We start from the raw sequence: 18,010 nt of genomic DNA on the forward strand, positions 1-18,010 counted from the left end.
TTCGGCCAATCGCCCAGAAATGGTTGTTTAGGATGTGAACGAGGAATTCGTGTTTGTTTAGGATGTGAACGAGAATCTTATGTCGCTAATTAAGACTTTTGATAAATGCTCACATCAAAAATATCCCAAATTCCCCTTCCCCGTGAGGTAAATTCCTGTTAATACTATTGAACATATACATTACAAGTGCCCATTCCAGTGTTTATCTGACAACCGAAAATAATATGGTCAATATAATATTGAGGTTTGGTCATTGCTTCCAAATTATCGAAATTTAAAAATTACCCGGCTATATCTATGCCATTTAATCTCTCAATCAATGAATACTCTGGGTAGATTTGTACAGTCCAATTCTTTCCTTTCAATTTCATACATAAGATAAAATTTAGCTACGTAATTAATGGGTGTTTGCATTTCCTAGCGTAAACAAGAAGTTTGATATATGATTACAATTTCAGTGTTCGTGTTCCGCCCAGAAAAGGTTCAGCTCAGCTACGATTAAAAGGCATATTTGTTGGTGCTAAAGTTGTCCGTGGACCCGATTGGGAGTGGGGCCAACAGGATGGAGGTGAAGGTTTGTATCGACATGAACAATCTTTGATCATGATTTGCATTGAATCTAATCATGCCAAAGATTTATCATTACACTGTTTTCTAGTACCATTGTCACAATGCCCTGCTTTCTTGTTTAGGTAAAACTGGACGTGTTATGGAAATAAGAGGCTGGGACAACGAATCGTGTCGAAGCGTTGCAAATGTTTCATGGGTATCTGGTTCTACGAATGTCTACAGACTTGGCCATAAAGGCAATGTCGATTTGAAATACGTCGTTCCTGCTTTTGGTGGATACTATTATAAAGATCACATGCCTGTGTTAGGTTCGTGTAACATTCATTTATCCATTTAAATGTGTTCAACTGATGAAGTTAAAATTTCTAGGTCAACCTGAGGAGCAACAGCCAGTTGTTCCAACTGTCAGGCCAACGTTTTCTGTTGGCGATCGTGTAAAAGTTTGCCTAGAAGTGGATGCGTTGATGAAATTGCAACAAGGTCACGGTGGATGGAATCCACGAATGATTGATCATCTCGCGAAATTGGGTACAGTTCATCGGATAACTGAGAAAGGAGATGTTAGGTAAGTTCAAAGTTGGATTTATGTCATCATCGAGATTTATTGCTTCTCGTTTTTTTCCAGAGTACAATATGAAAATTGTCCAAATCGATGGACATTTCATCCGGCCGCTTTAGTTAAAGTCTGTTCGTTTCGTGTGGGCGATCTTGTGACTATAATCAATGATGCAGCTAAAGTTCAGCAATTGCAAAAAGGTCACGGCGAATGGGTGGATACAATGAAAAATGTAAGTAGATGTGGGAATTTGCGATAAGTGCTAACACGAATTCATCTTGAATTGTTGCTTTTAAGTGTTTTGTTGCTACTGATATGCAGCGAATTATGAGGAATACAAGGAATTTTAGTTTTTATTTCAATCTTTCGCAATGTTTGAATCCCTGATATCTGAACTTGGGTCTAGTAAATCAAACCATAATGAATTAAGCGTTAGCATCTGATCTGATATCACTTGAGTTATTTAGATGAACGTCTGCTCTTATTGTCGTTAAATGTTCATTTCCCCTTATATCAGTTTCTTTATTAATCAGCTTTTCCTCTGCGGTCTATTATCCCACGCATTATTCCTTCCAATGTATTCTATTTTCGGCGTATTTTTCGTCGTGTAAGTTCAACTTTCTTCTAAGTCACGAAAACATAAATTTAATTGAATAACTTATCTGATCGCAATATTTCATTATTTCCTTGTGCCTTCCTGCATTCAAAAACGACGCTTATTGTCCTTACATTGTATGCAATTGTGCGCCTACAACACTTTCCAATGTGCACAACTTTCCCCAGTGGGAGATTTATTGAAAATGGAATAAAGTTTATAACGTAGAGTATAATTTTGGATTCCCTAGAGAAAATTCCCACGTCGTTCCAAAGGAATTCCTCGAAAATGAAACACCTTAAAAAAAAGTAGCAAATCAACCTCTACTTTGGGAGTTAATATGATTTCTTAGTAGGGTCGATTTGCTATTAGTTGATTGGTTCTCAGTGTCAGGCTTACGATTAACATAATTGGATACCAGCTGACGGTGACTTGGAAATGCTGAGCAGATTGTTGATTCACAGTTCTAGTTGTGATTGTAATATTGTAGAAGTCGTGAAGTTTTCGATCACATTTGTGACTAATCCAACAATAGTTTGTTTTCATGACGACGAAGTATGATTTATTCGTTTCTGCGGGACGAACGAAATAACTTTACCGAGACGTGATCGTGAATCACCAAAGTCATTTTGGCACTGACATGACAATTTATTGCATTTTGGTGACAATTGAGTTACTCCCTCAATGGGGCTTTGATTGTTTCTGAGATACTCGTTTAACTAGTTTTGTTCTTGTATTTCGCTCTGTAAGACATCTGGATCAATTCAGTGCAGTACGACAGACATTCCTATCGGCAAATCTCTCGGTGTCAAATGAATTTAACTATTCTTCTTTTGTGTTGCAAGGATTGACTCCACTCCATTGCATAAAGTTGGATGGCGTGATAATTTCCTTTTATGCGAACAATACTGGAAGAGTTTTGTTTGATTTGGAAATGGATTTTCACTATAATAGGTACAACAGCTCAATTATGTGGAAAATACTTCCGGAAATTATTATTTGATTTGCTTCCTGCATTCGGCAATCGAACAAAGAGAGCTGGAATATATCTGTAACTAGCTAACACAATATTATGTAAGTCAAGGCTTTTCAGAAATTTAGGCTTATCTTCTTCTTCTTTTTCTTCAGCCTTTGTCCCGTTCACAAGCGGGGTCGGCTCGTCGTGATCTGTTTCGCCATTTGGCTCTATCGAATGCCTGATCTGGGTGCAATCTCGAGGCTTTTAAATCCCCATTTAGCGTATCAAGTCACCGTTGTTTAGGCCTGCCTTTTGGTCGTTTACCATCGACTTCGATGTTCAGACCAATCTTGGCAAGTGAATTCTCGTTAGCACGAATTGCGTGACCATCAGAAGTTTACGCTTATATTTCATAGAATATCAATATTGCACGGCATAATTGAAATCTAAAATCTGACTTAGGTTGCTTCAGTAAACGCTGCCTCGTCATCTGTTTGATTGTTAAGCGGTTGATAGAGACATTTTGTGGAGAGTTGTTGCTTACTGGAAGTTACTCCGTACAATAGTATCTCAGAGCATTTTCAATGTAAATGGCCTATCTACGGATGCATTTGATCTTTGGTGTTGATGTGCTCCAGTTGCAGCGGGTAGTATCACATTCTCTAAAGGAAATTGTAGGGTACATAACGTGTCTGGACTATTTTGTTAGACGGGCGAGTCGAGTACAAGGGGCCACTATGGTCAATGTTTAGAGGCTACGCCTTTCCCTCATACTGAAAACACACACATTCACTCAATCGTTTAGTATTATATAATAGTTTGTCTGATTGGCGTCTTTCTTCTAATTTGTGTCTTCCGTCCTACTTCATCAAGCTCTACCAGAACTTGCTTTGCACCTGGATCATCAGGATATTTATATCATCCACGTTGGCTACTATTTGGGATGATGAATTCAGATGCATTGACAACTTTTGGATTATATACTTCAGAGTGATGTATAATAATTTTTGGAGCCAGCCGAAATCTAGATCGAACCAACTTGTTTGCTGGTTTTCCAGCTTCTCTTGAGCGACGAATTGCCGTTCCAATAAGCGCAATCAGTTTCACTGGAACTTCAAACTCAGATAATAATGTGTTTAGTATCAAGCGGCCGATACTTTCGTATCCCTGTTTCAAGTTGAAAATTAGGTAGACATCAACGTTATATTCCCGACACTTCTTCAATATTCGCCTCACTGGGAATATCTGATTAACCCTTGAATATCCATGCTAAAATCCTCTCTGATCATCATCATCACCGGCGCAATAACCGGTATCCGGTCTAGCCCTGCTTTAATAAAGAACTCCAGACATCGCGGTTTTGTGCCGATATCCATAAAAGCTGTCTGGCGTCCTGGCCTACGCCATTGCTCCATCTCAGGCAGGGTCTGCCTCGTCTTCTTTTCTACCACAGATATTGCCCTTATAAACTTTCCGGGCTGGATTATGCTCATCCATACGGATTAGGTGACCCACCCACCGCAGCCTATTGAGTTGGATTTTATCCACAACCAGACGGTTATGGTACCGCTCATAGACTTCGTCATTATGTAGGCTACGAAATGGTTCATGTAGGGGGCCAAAAATGCTTCGGAGGATTCTTCTTTAGAACGCGGCTAATAGTTCGCAATTTTTCTTGCTAAGAACCCAAGTCTCCGAGGAATATACGAGTATAAGGACTGGCAAGATCATAGTCTTGTACAGTAAGAGCTTTGACTCTATGGTGAGACGTTTCGAGCGGAACAGCGTTTGTAAGCTGAAATAGGCTCTGTAGGCTGCCGACTGTGATTTTGAAGTTATCAACGGTCTCAAAGTTGTAGTCTCCTATCTTTATTATTCTGATTTGATCAGTGCGATTTGATGTTGTTGGTTGGTTTTTGGTGCTGCCGTTGTCACCATATATTTCTTCCTGCCTTCATTGATGTGCAGCCCAAGATTTCGCGCCGCCTGCTCGGTCTGGACGAAGGTAGTGTTTAGGTCTCCGGTCGTTGTTCCCATGATGCCGATACGAAACGATGGTGCCTCTTCCATTTACTTCAGCATCACGGATCACTTTTTTCAGGGCTTTGTTAAAGAGGATGATAGGGCATCCCCTTGCCTTAAACCGTTGATGATGTTGAACGGTCTCGAAAGTAATCCTACTGCTACTATTTGGCCTCGCACATTGATCAGGGTCACCATAGACAGTTTTTTCAATTTCTTCGGGATACTGAATTCCCTCATGGCCGTATAAAGTTTTACCCTGGCTATGTTATCATAGGCGGCCTTAACGTCGATGAAAAGATGGTGCAACTGATGTCCATATTCCAACAATTTTTCTATCGGTTGCCGCAGAGAGTAAATATGATCTGTGGTTGATTTGCCTGGAGTAGAGGCTATTTGGTATGGACCCATGATGTTCTGGGCGTATGGAATTATCCGAGCTGGCAAGATAGCTGAGAATATCTTATAGATGGTACTCACCAACGTAATACCTCTATAATTGCTGCACTGCCTAATTTCCCCATTTTTATGCATGGGACAAATTTGCTGTGCAACACTTTGAGCATAAGTTAATGAATCGGTTGGTGTTGGTGGTCGCCTCCATATGTAAACCGGTTCGGCTCCTGGCGACTTATGATTTTTATGCCGATCAATTGCGCGGACTGTTTCCTCTATATTTGGTGGCGGCAGTATTTGTCCGTTGTCTTCAGTTGGTGGGACCTGCAACTCGCCGATGTCCTGGTTGTTCAGTAGCTCATCAAAGTACTCAACCCTTCGCTCCAATTTGCCCATTCTGTCGTAAATCAGAGTTCCCTCTTTGTCGCGGCAGGATGAACATCGAGGTGTATAAGGTTTCATTCTGCTGATCTGCTGGTAAAGCTCCTGCGCCTGATGTGGCTGCTTGCTGTACTTTTGGAGTTCACAGACTTGTTGGTGCTCCCAGTCTTCCCTTTTTCGTCTGTGAATTCGCTTCTCCGCACGTGCCGGCATTTTTTGAGAATGCAGCATTTCTCGGTACGCGGCATTTTTTCGTTCCGTTGTTAGTTCACATTCATCGTCGAATCAGCCGTTCCGACCTTTTTTGCGTTCTCCAGTTTGTTCTGAAGACGATTCGTTGACGCTTCAGGATCTCTGTTAACTGCGGTTATTGCGGAATCCATTTCCTCTTTATAGGTGTTACGCAGGGCTGTGCTGTGGATGGCTTCAGTGTTAACTCTTACCTGATTGTCGAAGGGGATTTTAGGTGATGTTGTTATTTGAGCCCGGAGCATCATGCCAACGAGATAGTGATCCGAGTTTATATTGGCCCCCCCTATATGTTCTGACTGAAAGTTGGCCGCATTCGATTAACACATCGTCAATTTGGTTGAAAATGGTTTCCCACATTTGTTTATGGACTGCTTTCCGCGCAATCCAGGTACTTCCAACAACCATTTCGTGTGACACTGCCAATTGAATAACCCGCAGTCCGTTATTATTGGTATCTTTATGTAAGCTATGGGAGGCATTACCTTGCCTTTCGGTTATATTTTCAAGCTCGAAAACAGCAGGTTTCATTTTTTGGCTGACTAAAAAACGATCTGCTCACATGGTTTATTGGATGGCCACTATAATATATGGTGTAAAGGCTCTTCTCCAATGCATCTCTTGCAACGCTGTTACATCAGCCCTATATAGCTAGCTGTTTGCACAGGAACCGCTGATTCTATGAGAAAATGCGCAAATTATTATTCCGTTTTGGTTGCCGTTCGTCGTTGTATTGTCAATTGGTTTTAGTAACTCCACACATCCACACCAGGCGCTTTCTTGTTTCTGGTCGTTTTAAATGCATCCTTCTTTTCGTGCAGGTGGTTGGGTAGGGGCCTGTGCGGCCTCTGCTCTTTCAATCAGTATGTAATGTTAAGAACCGATTCAGAGTCTGGAGCCGGATCCTAAAAAAATTAACAAAGGTAATTCTATTTAAACCTGGCGATATCTTCTTCATAGGAGAATAGCAGTTGAAAAACCAACGCAACATACGAAATCATACTGCACACTTCCAACTGTATACCTCCTATGCGGTGATTTCCATTCGATAGCTAAATACCCATTACGCAAGGAAAATTCCTCTGCCGAAAAATGCGGTGACTGCGGAAACAATCACACTGACATTTACAGGCGATGCTCAGGACAGGCTTGTGCCTCCTAAAGCTCAGTCAATCGAGAAATCTATATATTCTTCCATCTTCGCCCCACTGATTGCTGCTTCTGGCTGTTTCATTGCTTTATCGAAGGTTAGACTTCCTCAAACTTAACAGCGCTGCTGCATCCAAACTCTGCTCTCGGAATTCCTGGATGGCTCACTGATTATGGCATCATTGAGAGTAAGACCTATGTCACCTCGCTGTGGCTGAGGCTCATTCTATAGACTGGGCATCTGCAGCTTCTTGAAATGTGCCCATGATCCACGCCGTCTTTCATTGTACACGCAATTGAAGTCAACTTCGCAACTCTTGCTGATAATTGATCCTAGGTAATCGTACCCGGCTTTGAAGCGACAGTGTGGACCCCAACGTGGATTTCTTTTTCTACGGTTGTTACGGACTTAGGAAGATTTGCCGAGAATGGGTAATAATAAAACTCCCGATTTGGATCCTGTTTCCAATAGAGCCTTTAACACGCTGTTATGACCAGGCCATGGTTTATCAGCGTATTTGAAACATAAATGGTAGAAGGAGGGTTTCCCCCATGGTGAAAGAGGCAGAAATTCATTATTGAAACGGATGATACGATACGGATGAGGGACACAATCACGACAGGAGTACCACAGGGCTCAGTGTTGGGTCCTCTCCTATGGTGTTTGTGCCTCCAATGCCAAAGGAGGTCATGATAATCCGTTTCGCGTTACGGCGCGTTCCTCAGTTACGGCAGGTATGGTGAAGACGTCTACCATTTGTTTATACTTTTTCGCTCTCCTTTATGGGGCAAGAGTGCCATCAGGTAGCCAGAAGATGCGTGCAAGACAGTTGTGGCGTTTGCCCACGCAAATTCTTCATAAAAGCCTTGTACGCTGTTCCCCAGGAGTTTAGAACTGCCATCCAGTTTTCCTGGTTGGCAGATCATTCATGCTTGAAAACTTGGCTCTTGTAGTTCTACAATTTTTCCGTTCCACCAATTGTTTGCCCGCCTTTTGGTGCTACCTCTAATGAGGAGATCGGGATGGAGGGTTTCACTGGAATGGTTGGAAACAAGTTAGCAAAAAACTGTTCTTTGGCCTACCTATTACATGCGCTATTATATGATATTCCGTGTTTCACCTCTTTGTAATCTATTTCCTTAGAACACAAGCATCCGTGACAACGGCCTTGACCTTTTGATGAGAGTCTTTGACTAACCGCCGCTTGAACTGCTTTGTGAGTACAAACGTCAGGTTGATTGGCTTCGTCTCTTCTTGGTAACCAGAAGGTGATCCTGTGGTACAAGCCTTTAGCATCCACTTCACAAACTTGCCTCCGAGATACAATTCCTGTATGTGGTTAAAGCAGTGATGTCAGGAAAGAGTTTCGGGCAGCAATTTATTACATTGTTGCCAAAGGTCTGTTGGAAGACCCATTTTTTTCGTTAGGAGTTTCTTTTAGAGCCTGGAAGAAGATTGGGTTTTCTCTTTTGATCCTGATTATTTCTTTTTCTGCTTGAAAAGTAGCAAAAACGTTATGTGGGGGGGAGTTCATTTACAAGCGTAGAAATGATAAAATGGAGCGTTCTTAGTTCTCCAGCGGCTAGTGAGGACAGCTTTGGCAGAGTATTCTATGATGAGCCTTTTCACACTCCAGTACACACGGAACCCCATCCTGGGGAGCAGTCTATGGCAGCATGATCAGTGCTTTAATGCAAAAGTTAAAAGATTCGGGCTGTCCTATGACTTTTTAGAAAATAATTTCGACATGATTTTAATATTATTCCTGAGGCAGGCTTCGAGGGTCCGCTGTTATATCAGCCTTATATTGGGACAGGGTATCGGCTAGCTATTTGGGAGCTCTTTTTCTGTACAAGGAGTACACGCTCCATGAGAAAATGTGCAAATTGTTCATTCGTTTTCGTTGCCAGCTCCGCCGTTGTAAGATCCATCCAGCCCGAGGCTCCTACTATGGCTCCGTAAGCTTTGTCAGCCCTACCCAACTCTCAGCCTGAAAGGCCGGTTGGTACAATTTGTCTCGTTTTTAGGTGCGGGAGTTTCTCTTTCATCCTTCCATGTCTGCTGTTGTTAATTATGAAAGAGCTCCTAGCGATTACCACGTGAAGGTGGAGATAAAGCTTGGTAGTAGAGCTGTTGGTGTTGGCTCAGCAGGTGATTCCCGAGTGTTATTCTCCATCGTTTCGCTCCAGGATCTACACTGTCCCGTGGTACCTTATTTGAATGAAATACGCCTGACAATTTAAGTACGACTACTGCCAGCAAAACTGATGTAGAGGCACGTGATGAATGAATTTTGATTCTTTCAACTGAGAAGAAAGTATTGTCATCATTTTGCCGCCCATTTATTACTTCGATTCGATAGGGACCAACTCCATATTATCTCCAAGCACCAAAGAAACTTGGTAATCTTGGTAATTCCTGTCGGCGTTTTGTACTTCTTTCTGGAAGCCCCATATATTAATATTTTGAATATTCAATCAGAAAGGTTACAGCTTTTTGTTAATTGAGCATTTTGTAGATTTAAAATGAAGCATTTTACTGAAGATGTTTATACAGTTGTGTTGGTTGCTTCCGATTGCATAATTGATTTTTATGTCTATTTTTTTTCAGGCTCTAGGAAAACTCTGCAAAGTCATCAAAGTCTACTCTGATGGTGACCTTCGGATTCAACAGTTGGACGACAGTGCTGAGTGGACTCTCAATCCAAAATGTGTCAAATTGGAACGATCACCCCTCGCTACGGCCGCTGAAAGGTCAAACAGTATGATGGATTTAAGTCATCAGCGCGCTGACCATGTAATGACCCCTCTATCTGGACTGTCGGGCACTTCTCTGGCTGATAAACTTGTACGAGAGGCAGCACAGGGGCACTTCGAATACGTACAGCAATACTTAGATCAACATCCCAATCAGGTGGATGTGATGAGCGGCGGGAAAACCTGTTTGCAAGTTGCCGCTCATCAAGGTCACGTTAATATAGTTCGTTACTTATTAGATTTAGGAGCAAATGTTAATGTAGTTGATAAGGAAGGCGATTCAACTTTACATTACGCAGCTTTCGGGAATCAACAGGAAACAATGCGAATTTTGCTACAGAATGGGGCGGATATTAACTTTTTAAATGCGAGCCATTGTTCAGCTCTACATATCTGTGCGCATAAGAAAACACCGCATTGTGTGCGTGTGCTTCTCGAATTTAGGGCCGACGTAAACATACAGGACTCATACGGAGATACTGCGTTACATGACGCAATCGGAAAGGAGAACACTGAAGTTGTAGAGTTGCTGTGCAATGCTCCTAACTTAGATTTTACTGTGCGGAACAAACGAGGATTCAACGTCCTTCATCACGCGTCGCTGAAGGGTAATGTGATAGCAACAAAACGAATTCTGCAACTTGCTCGGCAGTTAGTGAACGTTAAAAAGGATGACGGATTTTCCGCGCTTCATTTGGCTGCTCTGAACGGGCATGCAAAAGTCGTTGAGGTTCTGATAAATGAGGGCAGAGCTGAAATAGATATTAGAAATAATCGTCGACAGACGCCGTTCTTGTTGGCCGTATCACAAGGACATCCGGCTGCAATCGAGAAACTTGTCAGCTTGGGTTGTGATATTTCAGCAAAAGATGAGGAAGGCGACAATGCAATGCATTTATGTGTCATTAAGAAGACGAATTTAATTCAGGCTGCCGCGCCTACTGATGCTCCTGAGATTCAAGAAATTTACAATAGTTTGCATGCAGTAACAGAATATCGCATGATGTACGCTATTTTATGTTATCTCATGAAAAAAGGCTGTCCGATTGAGGCAAACAACAAGGGGGCAAAGATTACCGATTGGATAACAGACAGAGAATTATTAGATACCATCATTGGTTACCAACAAAACGGATCACTTGATGGAAGCGGCACATTACAATTAGAGTCCGGCACAGGTGCTGAAATCACGAGAAATGTTATCGACAATATCCAATCATTGAATTTGAACGAAAGTGCAGATGCAAGCAGCAGCAATAATACAAGTATGACTGAAATAGGTGAGGCGAATTCATCGGGATCAAACGCCCCTGCTCCAGCTCAGCGCAGCCGCCTAAATAGTCGTGGAGATGCGGCTACTCCTCCGCTTTCTCAGATCGCTAACAGCAACCATAACTGTGACGACGCGAATCAACCAAACGCCCTCCCGGCTGTGCCAAAGAAGATCAATATAGATTCCAATCGAATGCAAATGACCTCCCCAATAACCCACTCATCGCAATATGTTGAAATGGTGGCGAATAAAAACAAAAGCGGAGCTGCAGGCAACGACAGTTTGCCATCCACTGCCTCGCGTCACGTCAGCCGGAAGCAACTGAACAACGTGAACAGTGGAACGCCCATTGCCAAACCGCTAGCAATCAATATGCAACCGCAAGAATGCATAGTTTGCAATGAAGTCCTTCACCTTATCACATTTGAGCCGTGCCAACACCAAATTTCATGCGAAGAATGCGGTGTACGCATGAAGAAATGCCTGTCGTGTGGCGTCCCGATCGAACGCCGATACGGCATCAATGGGCGTATCGTAAGCAATAAGGAACAAAATCGGCTACCGTCGGCCGACCGTCTGCGATATTTAGAGAATAAAGTTCAAGAGTACGAGGAGACTCACTACTGTAGTATATGCATGGAACGTACAAGAGACGTGGCATTTTTGTGCGGCCACGGGTCCTGTTCCCAATGCGCCGAAACCTTACGTACCTGCCACATGTGTAGGAAAACAATCGCGAAAAAGATAAACTTATATTAAAGTGGGACACTATTATGTATGTATATATATTTTGACGTGTGACGTATGTTTCGTTTTCACAAGTCGTGGATGTAAAGCATTTGGAAAGCTTACCATTGAAATAGCAAGAGCTGCTGCGTTTTTGCTGGCTTTAATGCCCAATACAGATCGTAGTTGCCACATCCTTTCGATAAGCCAAACGACATTGCAAGACGATGGCACTAAATTTCCGTAAACACAAACTAAAATTGAGACTGAAAACAGCATGAACGGTGTTTCTCGTTTTATTTCCCACGAAATTCACAGATTTCTGGTTTTAAGAATTGAACGGAGTTATTTTGTTCCTACTAAGCATTCCGAACGCTGTACTTTCACGACCGTTATGTATCTTAACAATTCGAAAAAATCCATTTAGACTTTTTATTTAAAACTATTCGTTTTTACTATTATGTTATTATTAATTTTCAGTATTTATATCTTTCCCTAATTGTTAATAGTTATTTTAATCATTATTGTATTCATTGGTTCGATTCAATTGTCATTATATCCTCATTTAGGCATTTATGAAATTTGTCAGTCACATTATACACATTTCTCTGAGACTTACGAGAAAAGATGTCTCGAAACTATTTTTTTCCAAGTTAAGTGAAAATGGATTAACGAAAGCAATGATTATGAAATCTTGTAGCGAAACGCAACGTAACGTTTTGTCGACGATTTAGGAATACTATGACAAGAGAGAACTAATACTGAAATTTCAATTGTAATGTTGCAGATTATGGTGTTTACATTAAATGTTTTGGTTAATTCTATAGAATTTTATATTATTTCAATCACGTTCAGGCTAAGCTATCGAGGCGGCTTTGAGAGTCGAACTGTACATTGGAGTTCTTCTGAGGATTTCCAAAGTTTGAACACAAATCTTTGGTTGTAACAGCATTTCAGCAGGGTTGATAAAAGGGAGGAAGAGTCAGAAAATGCGAGTTCTGAGCAGAATGTGTGTCTCGTCTGCAGCTATGGTGGCATGTGTTCATTCTGACGCTCTTCTGGTAGTTTATTGGTCGAAGGTTCATGTACTTGGTCCGGGTGATGTTGAAGTTGTCAGGGTAAGCTGTGGGCTCGTCAGAAAATTAGCTTGCGGAAAAGTAAGAAAAATAGCGCTCAGTTGCTTGGATTATAACTTGAACTGATGAAATTGAAATATAGTAGTACTTTTCCTGTGATATTTACTCGCTTACACGTCAGAAGTCAAATTAATATAAATTTACGTGGAAGTTGCTTTCGCAAATACTCTTCATACGGCCGCCGGGGTATGCGGATTGTGTTTTTCTTTTTTGTGCCTAGTAAATTCTATTTTTAGTGGAGTGTGGATTTATTCCAGCGCTTGATTTCTATGATTCCACATCTGACGGCATCAAGGAACATGTGGTATTCTGACATCTGTCCGCTAATTGAATTTTCAATTAGTTCGGGTACCTTACTTGAGTAAGCTTTTCTATCAACTGACAAAAGGGTAAGTCAGCTATTTCAGCTTCTAACATGCCGATTCTAAGTGGAACCTGCGATGCCCCAACGCCTTCATTGAAAAACCGAAATCGTTACCTAATAATCATATTTTCACAGGACATTGCACTGCCTTCTAAAAGAACCATTAGCTACCGTTACTCGTTATAGTATACCCATAAGCTATAGTATGTCGTTTAAGTTTGTTACCGACAGGAAGGTTATTCTGTTCCCTACTTTCAAGTGCTTCAACCTGGCATCCCGTATTAAGTATTCTCCAAGGTGCCGAAACCTACTTCGCATAAGTGCCGGACACTGTCCCAGAACGTGTGTGATGGTTTCATCACTCTTTTTGCAGAGGTTGCAGACAGTTTCGAATATATCGCTAATTACCCCAGTATTCCCACTATAATCCGAAGGTCATTTCTTGGTAAGGTTTAAGCAATCTATGGAGTGCTTGGGTTCGTATTCGCCCGTGAGCACTTTGGACTGTTCCATTCCTAGTAGGCTCGCCCAGTACAGCTCCCTCTGTTGTTCCTCTTTATTTTGTAGCATACTGGCCATAAACAAATTTCTGACTCCACGGAATGGCTCTGATCAGTGCGTCATTGCCTTCTAATTCAATATGGTCTGGCGTCCAGAGTATTCAGACTTTGTTGAGCGAGACGAGCGTGTTCAGCCTGTGAAGCCATACCAGTTTAGAATTTACTTGGTTGGTCCTTTTAGAATAGTAATGTTCTGCCCCCTAGAATTCCTTTCGAGGTTGGAGGAGGCACACGTACTTGTGGCGTGTATTTCTGCCACGAATAATATGGTATCGTTACCCATGGTTTCAAAATACGTTTTCCTTGGATCAGTGGCCCCAGCGCCTGCTCCTTCTGCCGTAATGGATCCGTCGCATTAACAGAGCTAACGGCGGGTCTCCTGGCTCCTGCCTTCACTCCTGATTGGCCCGAGATTTCCCCTCTTTTGGGCTCGAGTTTAGACATTTTGGAAGCATTTTTCTCTTGTAGGCTGCTCCTTACGATCAGCTCCTCAATAGTCTGAGGATTATACCCATTCTTAATAGCAGTGTCAATAATATGCTGTCGTTCCTTATTGGAGCCGTATTCCGAAAGAGGGTATGTGATTAGTCGGTGAATTATAAATTATAGGCTGGTATCGTTCTCTGCGTTGCTGTTGATTTACGGTATATCGTGAATTTAGCTTCCCGCTAGAGTTGACGATACTCAGATCTAGGAAGGGTAGAGCCCCATCCTGTCTTGCACCAGTTGTTCGCTTTTCCATGCTCTAGAGCGTATTACGTGGCTCCCGATTAATCCAAATCAACGAGTTTTTCTGGTAGATGGGGTCTGGTCTACAGTCTGAAGTATCGAACTCCAATTTTCGTTCTAATAACTCCATGAACCCAAAAGCTGATGGAATCCCCGTCTAAAACCCTTTTTTGATTAAAACAGTGATTATACAAAGCTTTTCATGCCACACCTAACCCATTTGGCTTATTCAAAGAAACTTCAGAGGAATGAAAACAAAAAGTCCGTGAGGTCAGCACTGGAATACCAAAATTTAGGAAATCAGCCGTTTCTCCAATATCACAAATTCTAGGACCTTCAACAAACAAATCTAAAACTCCTGGTTGAACAACCAACTAAAATTCTCCTGAAACGAGGAGTACAACCTCGAATATCTTGATTTGCTAAAGGTTCAATAGGATGCACTCTCGCGTTTACTCCCGTCCGAACCTACTCTGTCCTGTATACTACAAATTTTAGCACCGATTGGTCTGATGATTGTGCTCTCAAACGCAACCCTGGATGATAATGAGACAGCTCACACGGAACTGTTACAATCTCTGAAGTCTGTATAGAGGCAGGTAACCGCTAAATGAAGAATCTTGCGGATTCTAAAAAAAAACAATGATCTGACAGACATCCGCAACTTTAGAACAATTTCGTTAAGCAACGTACCGGTGAAGACACTTAACGCAATGGTCAAAGATCGGCTCTACGAGTGGCTAGAAGAATTTAAATGTTCACCAAGCCAAAACTATGCTTACAGGAATAAAAAATCCACACCTGAGCTTCGGATTTAGTCCACATATGTATATGGTACATATCGTGTTCCGTGAGTGGTTATAGCACAAACCTGTCGTACGGAATGTCGCGGTTCAAATCTCACTGGAGGCAGTTGGATTTGTATCGTGATTTGATGTCGGATACCAGTGGACTCAGCTGTGGACGAGTACCTGAGTCAAATCAGCATAATAATCTCGAACAAGCGCAATGCTGACCATATTGCTCGCTATGTACCGTTGCGATCTTGAATAAACTGCCCTAGCACACTTCAAGGCCCTGATCCTATATGGATTGTTGCGCCAACGATTATTATTATTATTATTGATGGGGCTTCAAACTGACAACTTTGGTTTTTTCGGTGTTCATTTTTAATCTAACTCCACTCTTTCTCTCTCTTTTTACAAATCCAGAGCCATCTGTTCAAGGTTCACAACTCGGTGAAAGAGCAAGCAGAGCAAACAGATGTCTTCAGTGTAACCAAATTGTTTGAAGGACGATGTCATTGTCTATTGAAGTCCTCCACGTCCTCTGGACAACGTAGCAAGATTGTTTTTGATAAAAAAAGATATAATGTGAGTGACAACATGCAACCCTTGCGGACTCCGATTTGGACCTCATATTTCTCTGGCATTTTGCACGATTATTGTCGCTCTGATAATAACTTAAATGTTAGTTGTTGCACTCCACACTCTCTGTAACTCGGTCGAAAGCCTCTTCGAAAGAGCAAGGGAAGTGGAGGTCTGAATTTCGCGCACTGTTTTAAACGATCCGCAGTTGGTTGATGTGGCCAATGCGGGAGAATCCAGAACGGAAATCAGCCTTCTCTCTGTCGATCAAGCTCCTATTTCCTTCATGCGTTGCAGGATTATTTTAGCTACTATCATTGCAACGGCAGGAAGCACGCAAATACCGCTCCAATTGTCGCACTCAAAACGGGTATCCTTTTCCGAAACCTTAATGATCATCATCATTCTCAGGATTTTCATATAAGGGGGAGTAGCAGCTCTACATAAAACTATAGAAGCAGCGATGCATCGCACTGTGGGGAGATCGTCAACCCAACCGAGATGATTTCGCTTCTATTTGAAGGAGAATTCCGTATCCACTTTTACAGTGACCAGCCATTTCGTCCGCATCTCACGATTAAGAACTGTGGTGAAGTATTCCGTCCATCTCTTCAGCTGCGAATCGCAGGGTCATCTAAACATTTACTATCACATACAAGTTCTGCAGCAGCTTTGTTTCCTTGACAGGCACAGCAACAAATTTCTTCTCTTTTCTCATGAAATCGGCACCATTTAATTCGCGGCTGATCAGTGCGTTCCTCACTTTGTTTTAATGATGGCTTGATTTGCACAGCAATCAATTGCCGATTTTGAGGTGCGACTTGGGTTTGACTATTCTAACTTAAAAGGTAGAATAACAAGGTAACCAAATAATAAACCATGTCTGAGAAGTGCGAGATTGTAAGTATCGGCAAATTTGACAATACGCTTGCCATTCTCACTGGCACCGGTTGCGGTGAAGCAATGAATCGTGCGGTGATCATTATCTTTCGACTTCTTTAATGAACTGATGATAGTTCTCAGAGATGGCGATGAAAGCAACATATTGAATGCATGGGCTTAGCAAGTATAGTAATTTACAAAAATGTTTATCGCTATTTACATTATATATCATAGCTTTTGGCACCACCCCAACGAGTTCCTTGCGAGCGAAGATTTCGGTGCGCCTCTTTTAAAGGGCTTCTGCAAATTCCTTCGTGTTATCAGGGAGGGCACGAATATTATGGTAAGCATGGATGTGTGACTCGGGCTAATATGTTTACGTCCGGAAGCTGTCCAAATTTCAAGAGTCTTTGCTCATTTCCCGCTCTGCCACGTCGATTGATGATTAGTTCTTTTGTAACAATGAATGCGTTTCCCTTTGGCGGTCTTCCCTGGATGGGACAGACAGCAGACCGGGACAACTTATATACTTGTACTTTATTTGCCTCTTTCCTTGATCCCAGCAATTTATTTTTATTTTACTGAGTATAGCATTAATTTCATTGCACGGAGAGGTCGAACAAGTGATTTTTGGAAATTTTCCGGTTTGGCGAATAACCTACTAGTGCGTGATGACGGATTTGCATCAACAGATTCACGAAGGATTTCAATATCCACAGCCATTAATTTTCGAGGTGTCCTTCATTGAAACATAATAATCGGGGACGTTCTGGAAAGACCTCTTCTACACCAGGGCTATAGAAAGAAAATTAAGCCCCAGGTGAAAATCGATCAACCGCCCACTCCCCATAGATCTCATTCTCACACCCTTTTCAACGAACTTGGGCGTTACATTTGCCTTTGCATCCATCTATAATAAACAAGTCGGCAAACTGGAGGCAGGTCGCTTCAGGTAAGAAAGGTTTTGTGTATTTCTTATATGAAGATATTTGAGTGTGCCTTTGTCTAATTAGTACGTAGCACGTAATATATGCATATGTGATATGTGAGAGTATTTACTTTCGAGTGATATTAACTTTTATAGTCTTGAATTTGCAAAGAAACTTTTACCTATTATAACTTTGTTAGCAATAGTGCGATTTTCACCAAACTTAGTAGAATCTCTGCTCTATGCTATAGCCTACATTACTGCAATAGGGTGAACTTAAGGGAGGATTTGCAGCCAATTACAAAAAAATATAGTAATATACTATTATTAACTTTATTTGAAAGGATATCGGTATGGAAGTTATTTCGGAGCCTAGGTGGCAGCCTCTTGATTGTTTCAGATTTTTCGGTTG

General features: G+C 41.8%; 1 protein-coding gene across 1 annotated transcript in view; it reads left to right on the forward strand.

Annotated features, from left to right (window-relative positions):
• LOC119647674 (E3 ubiquitin-protein ligase MIB2) overlaps positions 1 to 12,456 on the forward strand; it is a 78,385-nt gene extending 65,929 nt beyond the window's left edge. Inside the window, exons 6-10 of the mRNA XM_038048755.1 lie at positions 459 to 574; positions 693 to 878; positions 940 to 1,135; positions 1,196 to 1,358; positions 9,488 to 12,456. Coding sequence (XP_037904683.1) covers positions 459 to 574; positions 693 to 878; positions 940 to 1,135; positions 1,196 to 1,358; positions 9,488 to 11,665 — 2,839 coding nt within the window. The 3' untranslated portion in view covers positions 11,666 to 12,456. The remainder of the gene's footprint in view (positions 1 to 458; positions 575 to 692; positions 879 to 939; positions 1,136 to 1,195; positions 1,359 to 9,487) is intronic.
• The last annotated feature ends 5,554 nt before the right edge of the window (positions 12,457 to 18,010 follow it).

This window comes from Hermetia illucens, chromosome 1 (assembly GCF_905115235.1).
Source record: "Hermetia illucens chromosome 1, iHerIll2.2.curated.20191125, whole genome shotgun sequence".
In the NCBI taxonomy this organism is placed as follows: Eukaryota; Metazoa; Arthropoda; class Insecta; order Diptera; family Stratiomyidae; genus Hermetia; species Hermetia illucens.